General features: G+C 39.0%; 1 protein-coding gene across 1 annotated transcript; it reads left to right on the top strand.

The window, feature by feature from the left end:
• The first annotated feature begins 1,609 nt into the window (after positions 1–1,609).
• On the top strand, positions 1,610–5,648 carry Taar2 (trace amine associated receptor 2). The gene is made up of 2 exons (XM_076927477.1): positions 1,610–2,013; positions 4,414–5,648. The coding sequence occupies exons 1-2, from the start codon at positions 1,990–1,992 to the stop codon at positions 5,407–5,409; spliced, it is 1,020 nt and encodes a 339-aa protein (XP_076783592.1). The 5' UTR covers positions 1,610–1,989; the 3' UTR covers positions 5,410–5,648.
• Positions 5,649–8,470: the final 2,822 nt, after the last annotated feature.

Here is an 8,470-nt window from a genome sequence, read left to right as displayed (position 1 = left end):
GCTCAGTAATGCTATTTGTAAATCTTGTTTTGAGTGTCTTGTATCTAATGACAGGCAGGTTCAGAAGAGTTTCCTCAGGATTAGACATGTATTTATTGGAGTTCAACCTTGATGCTGGTCAAGTTTTGATACTGACTTTACTTCATTTCTCCTTTTTAGGCCCTGTCAAGATCTATCTAACCCAGAAAGGTCTAGTGTCCTTTCTAGCAGCCTATCTAAAATGACACACAACTGCTCTTTGTTTATGGAAGACACAAGGTCCGTCAGTAAGTGCTTGATGTTGCAGACAGTACTAAATCCTATATACACTTTGATTTTCTCTGCATTTGCACCCCTGTGACAAATTTTAACATAAGTAAGACAGGACAAATTTTTTATTGATAGCTTATAAAGCAAAACAATTATAAAAAATTGTATGTGACTTTGCTTTTTAAATTTACTACATTTTACACACTACATTACAAGCACACTTGGTAACAATGTTTAGAGTTATGTGATGAGATGACAAGAGACGGATAATATGGGCATTGTAGTTCAGCATTGAAATACTGTATTATGGATATAAGAGGTATTTGAACAAATGCACCAGGATGCTTTGGCAGTAGTCTTGATAGCTGAAATGACTACCAAGGGACTAACAGATGCTACTACTCTCCTGTGTAACTAACAGATGGTTGTGGTGGTGATGATGATGATGATGATGATGATGATGATGACAATAAAAATGGAAATAATGATAATGATTTTTAGTGTTGGAGATTGAGTACAGGGTCTCCTTCAAACTAAGCAGGCACTCTACCACTGAGCTATATCTTGGCCTCCAAGAATACTTGCATAATTCTTTACAGAGCCAAGAAAGATATTGAAAACTCTTGAGTAGAAATGCTGTCTGCTAAATATTAAAAATTAATTCCTAACTTCTTCATAATCATTTGGGCTGATATCTGTATTTAGAATGTTTCTTTAAAAATATAAATTTTCCGATTATGTTGTAATATAATTGCGTTGCTCTGAATTACTAAATGGGTGATTTTTGTTGTTGTTTTTCTCCCTTATGAAAAGCTATCAAGAAAGGTCTAATCAAATCATTTATATATTTTGGAGGGACCAAACAAAGTGAAAATGCAGAGTTCCTTGCTAAAATGTCACTAAGAACTTACAGAGGGAGACGTAAGATCAACGAGCCCTTTAAATCCCTTCAAAGCTCTGATTCCCTACATAGTTATCCAAGTTTTGTACATCCAAAGTAAGTACCACAGTACCTAAGATCACTGACAACAGGCATAGCTAAAACCCAAGCAGGAGCCAGGGGTCATATCCTAGCAGTGGAAAATAAACTTTCTCATATCAAAAGAGGATAAACAAAACTACAGGCACCAGTGACTAGATGTGAACAGATTTAAACACATGATACCTGAGAGGATATGAGCATAGTCATGGGAGTTACTTACTTAAGGCAGAAATAACTGTGCGTAACTCCTCCAGTGATGTGAGGAGCCCGAGCTGCACCTTAGCTGAACACAGACAACAGTGGATGAGAAAACCCTGTGGGTATAAAATGTGATATAAAGTATGGACTGTGCTGCTTCATTCTGGTCATCCTAAAGTGGCAGGGGACACCTATCTAATCTATTTCTCTCCTTGAATCTCCCATTCCATCTATCTCTCACTGGACTGAGAGCCACTGATCACTGGAGGAGCTCCATTTAACTATTATAGCCTGTACAGAATAGCTGCCTTAGAGTAGTCACAGTGCTGTGGGTGAGGAACATTTAGGCAAACAGAGATTCCTAAGAGGAGGAGGGGGTAGGTCAGGGTCACTTAGGCTATTAAACTTCAGAATGACAAGGGTCCCCCCCCCCCAATGCATAGGCAATGCCCTTGAGAATAATTGTTAAATTATAAAGCAGCACAGTTAACATAGTTCATGTTCATAGTTCAACATCAGCATTAACGGTCAGCAGAGAAGACTTCCACTGAGCAGCTACAATGGCATCTTTTGAAGCACAGCAGGTACGTGGAGAAGGGATGTGAGGGGGAAGATCTGGGTTCTCTCCTCTTTGAGTATTAAGTAAAATGTCTCCGCTGTAGAGCAGTGACATTGTTTCTGCTTGTTTTCTGTTTTCCATCTGTTCATGTGCAAAGAGAATAAGTAAGATTCTAGCTTGTTAGTGATTCAGTCGGGGCTTACTGTAAATTTGCAGTGAAAGGCAGCTCAGCTTAAGCGTGGAAACAAAACGATTTACTGCCTTTTGTCTTGTCTCCTGAGATGAATATTTAGAACCCTGGAAAAGAGTTTTTCCTAAGGACCAACTGATTTGCTTAGTACAGGCATTCCCCTAGGTGAGGCAGAGGGACTCCAGGAACAGAATGTGTGCTCACTGTGACCAAGGTGCTGGGCTGAATCCCCACTTCACAAAAGAAAGACAAGGGGAAAAACATAGTAAATCCAGAGGAAATATGATTGGCTTATTTTAAAATCACTTCACTTAGAAAATAAAGAGTTGTCTGGGTGGGGGATCTGTCAGTCTGTCTGTGCCAGCCTGTCTATCATCACCTTATACCTATTCTATCTGTATCTCAATCCCTTCCTGCGTTTTTTAATAACTGTACTAATTGAAACACTTATTTTTAGATACTAAAAATAAGTACAGTTTAGAACTGATTATATATATTTTTTAAAATGCATGGGAAAGGGATTTTAATGAAAGTATCCCAAGGCCCAGGGACATTCATGGAAGAGGAGGAGGCAGGAAGATTTTAAGAGTCAGAGGTTCACTGTAGTGAAACAGTGCTTTGACATGACAGGAACATTCCACACATAGTTCAAATTTCTTGCATGCACAGATGAAGTCAGATAAAACTTCAACATGGAAGAAGGGAAGTCATAAAGTGCCAGCACTGAGGAATTGTTGGTAAGAGTCGGCTGCCGGGGGAGGTAGATTTTCTTCAGGGATGTGGTCCCTGAGAGACCTCCTGGGCTCTAGTCGATGGCCCCAAACCTACGTACACACTGGCTATACTATGTGAGCTCAGAGGGTTAAAAACAGAGAGAGCACATAAGGTGGAAGGACAGAGTTGTAGGGAGGGTAAGGGACAGTTGGAGGTGAAGGACCAGGAATGGACTTGATCAAAACATATTACATGCAGGTAAGAAAGTTTCAAAGAAATGAACAAAAATTGCTCCTCTAGGCTGGGCATTGTAGTACACACTTAGAATCCCAACACTCCTGAAATGGAGGCAGAAGGATCAAGAGTTCAAGGCCAACCTGGGTGATATGAGGCCTTATCTCAAAAACCAAACACCAAAGCCAAACCAACAAACCACCACTACCACCTATTGGGAATATATTCTGTTTATATATTCTGTAAATACCATCTAAGGCATTAGCTAAAAGAGACCTTCAATGTAATTTGGTGATAGTCCTTCCTGCAGCATCTAAACACCCAGGTCTTGTATATCAATAGCTCCTTCTTCCACTTTTATCCACTGTGAAAGCACATTCTGTCATAGCCTCCATTTCTTCTTTGCAAATGGACCTAGAGTCCCAGAATAGGAAGGAAGGGGAATCAATCTGCCTTGGATCCATTCCTTGCTATCAGTTGCTACTTTTCCTATAGCTGGTTTAGTTGTTTCAATTAAAAATAATCACTTCAAAGTCAGATGCTTGGAGTCCCATCCTCAGGACCCACAAAGTGGAAGGAGAGAACCAAGTCTTGAAAGCTGTCCACATACCTGTTCTGTGATGCTTGCTAATACTTGGGGATTTGTTAGACAGGATGGCTCTATGAGATAATTAAAGATCGTTCAGTAATTCTTCTACGTAAAAATCTTTAATAAGAAAAAATTCAAAGCATAGATAACATAATAGATCATAGGAATGAAACCATTTTCACACAATATATTTATGAAGCAACATGAACATCACACCAAGCAAATCAGGCTGATGATGATTCCAGATTCATCTGAGGACAAAGTGTATGCATTTTCTAACAGTTATCTGTTCCTTCTACACACACAAGGAAGCTCAGTTAGAGGTTAAGTCAGTAATACATTTATTTATTTATTTGTGTCCTCTCATCTTTCTCTTTCTGCTTCCTCTTGTCTCCATCCTTTCTCCTCTTCCACTTCTGAATTACAGATCCTATAACAACAAAGTAAATGGATTAAGTGTGGGTGGTAAAACTTGAGGAGGCATTAAAAATCTAAAGTAATCAATTTTTAATCTATTAGAGTTCTATAAATCATAAAGCAAATGTGAAAGACACATCATACATATTTATATATTTCAGTGTAGTTATCTTCCCTGAGGCGTCAGAATTTTTTCTTGAATCTGTCTGCGAAAAAAGAGATAAAGTATAGAGTGTTTGTCTATTCTCTGATAAGCCCCGTGTATTCTTGCTTTTATGTAGGAAGCCTTTGATTGTTCAGAATATGGGAATGGATCTTGCCCAGAAAATGAAAGGTCTCTAGGGGTCCGAGCTGCCATGTATTCACTGATGGTGGGAGCCATATTCATCACAGTCTTTGGCAACCTGGCCATGATCGTTTCCATTTCCTACTTCAAGCAGCTTCACACACCCACCAACCTCCTCATTCTCTCCATGGCCGTCACCGACTTCCTGCTGGGATTCACCATCATGCCATATAGTATGGTCAGGTCAGTGGAAAACTGCTGGTATTTTGGGCTTACATTTTGCAAGATCCACTACAGCTTTGACTTGATGCTTAGTATAACATCCATTTTCCACCTTTGTTCCGTGGCCGTCGATAGATTTTATGCCATCTGTCACCCTTTGCATTATTGCACCAAAATGACTATTCCAGTGGTTAAGCGGCTGTTGATCATCTGCTGGTCAGTGCCCGGGGCATTTGCCTTTGGGGTGGTCTTCTCTGAGGCTTATGCTGATGGAATTGAAGGCTATGACATTTTGGTTGCATGTTCTAGTTCCTGTCCAGTCATGTTCAATAAGCTATGGGGGACCACCTTGTTTGTGGCAGGTTTTTTTACTCCTAGCTCCATGATGGTGGGGATTTACAGCAAAATTTTCGCCGTATCCAAAAAACATGCTCGTGTAATTGACAGCTTGCCAGAAAATCAAAATAATCAAATGAGGAAGGACAAAAAAGCGGCCAAAACTTTAGGGATAGTGATGGGTGTTTTCTTACTGTGTTGGTTTCCGTGTTTCTTCACAATCTTGTTAGATCCATTTCTGAATTTCTCTACACCTGCAGTTCTGTTTGACGCCTTAACGTGGTTTGGCTATTTTAATTCCACATGTAATCCCTTAATTTATGGTTTCTTCTACCCCTGGTTTCGCAGAGCACTCAAATACATTTTGCTGGGTAAAATTTTCAGCTCGCATTTCCACAATACTAATTTGTTTACTCAAAAAGAAACGGAATAGACTTGATCTGAACAAGTGCATCAAAGACTGGCACTCAAAGAATGACTGAGGAGGACCATCAAAGAAGAGTTGACATGGAGGGAAGGGGATGAATAACAAAGAAAATATATGTGTGTGAATATATATGTATATATATACATACATATGTGTATATATATACATATATATATACAAACAAAAACTAAATAACAAAGATATGATAGATCAAATATATGTAGAAAAATGAGGACTCTGTATAGTAAAACCCACTTGCGGTAATGTAAAATTTAATAATAAAATTTAATAAAGAGTACCAAAACACAGATACATGCAGTAACTGTTTCTAATTCTTCTTTAGTACAGCAGGGTGACTATTGGTTAAAACACACATAAGACATTTCAAAATTATCTGAAAGTAATGAAGTTATCAATACTTGAAAATGGTGGAAGTGATGGAGATGATTTTAACTCTGGTTTGATTGCTGCATACTGTGTACTCATCCTGGATTACCATAATAAACTCCAAGAAATGGACAAATTGCAGAAAAGAAAAAGAGAAAAAAAATAAAGTTGCCTAAAGTGTGTGTGTGTGTGCATGAACATGTGTGTGTGTGTGAGAAAGAGAAAAACAGAGAGACAGAGACACACACAGAGAAACACACACACATATACACACACACACAGAGTCAGAGAGACACAGAGAAGAGGTGAGGAGAGATCTTGGCTAGCATAGAAGGCTCTTGGTTTCTAATATGGAAGGGGGAAAATTAATTGCTCTTTGTACCCAAATTATGTTTAACCCACCAGTTGCATAGCACTAGTAAAGAAAAAAGAAGAAAAAAATAAAAGGAAATAGAAGATAAGAGATTCAGGAATAAAAAAGATGTGTAAACACCTTTTGAAAAACAGGATTTTATTTATTTTATTCCATGTGTACAGGTGTTTTGTTTATAAGTATGTCATGTGCATGCAGTGCCCATGGTGACCAGAAGAGGGTGCTGGACCTACTGGAGCTGGGGCTTGAGATGGTTGTGAGATGGCTGTGTGGGTGCTAGGAATCGAATCCCCATTCTCCAGAAGAGCAGCCAGTGCTCTTGAGCTCCCAGCCATCTTTAGCCCTGCCCAACTTCTTTTATTCTCTTAAAGGATCAGAGTGCAGCTGAACTTGAGAAACCCTCTTTCCTGTGACCGCCGCACATTCTGTGTGACATTTCCCTTTAATGTTTCTTTCTTGATGTCTAAGTGCATCTATCATATTTTCAAAATACGTTTAAGTAAAAATTGTTGGTAATTAAATGCCAAGGATTATCATTCAGGCAGAAAACAGCAACTCATTAGATGAGGGTTAGACTTTTCCTAGATTTTACTGTGGTGAGATTAAATGTATTTTTTCTTTTTAAATAAAGAATTGGAAGGCTGCTGAGATGGCTCAGTGGACGAAGGTGCTTGCCACAAAGTTTGAGTTCAATCCCCAGGACGGACCCACGTGGTAGAAGGAGAGAGCCAGTTTTTGCATAAGTTTTTCTTTCATCTCCACACAAAGGCCGTGGAACGTGTACACACATGTGTATACAGACACACAAATAAATAACATACAAGGAAAGAGAATAGAAACACCCTACAAAAATCCTTGTCAGTGTATCATCTTGTGATTGCGGTTGGCTGGTCTCTATTTACAGAAGAACTCTCTTTGGTGGCTTCTATTCCCCTCAGGCTTATGAGCAGCCGTATTGTATCAGATGTGTTGATAATTAATAAATGCAAGATTAAATATGCTGTGTTATGAATCCATATTTTTGATGAATATCTATACTTATTGAGCATTAAGAGTAATAAGAAAGAAAAAAAAACCCTCAATATTCAAAGGCAAGATCAAGGGTTAGTGACTTTATATTTGGTGTCTACTGCTTTTCTCTCTCTTTTTTTTCCTGCCTGTTTAGACTCATCAGTGATGCGTGGGCTATAGTCAATGATGTGCTGGCAGATGTTTCAGCTCCTCAGGAGGAAAAAAATGCAGTTTAAAATGTGACACTTTCTGTACCATATGAACAATAGCCCCCAATATCCATATATCTGATTCTAAGCTATGAACACAATTGTCAAAATTCCTGAAAACTTAGGCATCTATTCTTTAAAATGGGCAGTAGTGATGTCAGTACTTACACAGTAAGAAACATTCCCAATGAAAAGCCAGTGGGAAGAGAAGACAACAAATATCAGCATCCCTGACTGAACTGAAGGTGTCACCTTAAAAACTTTTAATTACAGATCTGTCTGTGTGCATGTGGGGTGTGATATATCTGAAAACTCTCTATGGAGGAACTGTTTTTATTTAATTTCTTTACTTTTTGCCATAGCAATGAAAAAAATTAACATTATATATATATATATATATATATATTTATAATAGTTAATAAGTTTGCTTTGATTTTAGCCCATCCAAGGCATTAAATGAGATAATGACCATTAAGTTGGTAGATTAAGTATCAGTCTTGCTCAAATGCAGCTCAACAGTGGCTCTGTGAGTTACCTGTAGACCTGTGACTGCATGAGCACTGTCCTTCTGATGGGTTGAGTACTCAAACTGAAGGGATGACGTAGAATCGAGCAGCTTCATGAGCATGGTCAAGGAGACTAACAGCACACACACACACACACACACACACACCAACCACACACACACACACACACACACACACACACACCAACCACACACACACACACACACACACACAACCAAACAAACAAAAACCTAAACAGACACACACACACAAACACATACATACACACACACACACACACACACACCAACCACACACACACACACACACACACAACCAAACAAAAACCTAAACAGACACACACACACAAACACATACATACACACACACACACACACACACCAACCACACACACACACACCAACCACACACACACACACACACACACATACCAACCACACACACACACACACCAACCACACACACACACACACACACAACCAAACAAACAAAAACCTAAACAGACACACACACACAAACACATACATACACACACATACACACACACACCAACCACACAC

Source organism: Arvicanthis niloticus, chromosome 30 (assembly GCF_011762505.2).
Source record: "Arvicanthis niloticus isolate mArvNil1 chromosome 30, mArvNil1.pat.X, whole genome shotgun sequence".
Taxonomy (NCBI): Eukaryota; Metazoa; Chordata; class Mammalia; order Rodentia; family Muridae; genus Arvicanthis; species Arvicanthis niloticus.
This window is presented reverse-complemented; position numbering and strand designations above follow the sequence as displayed.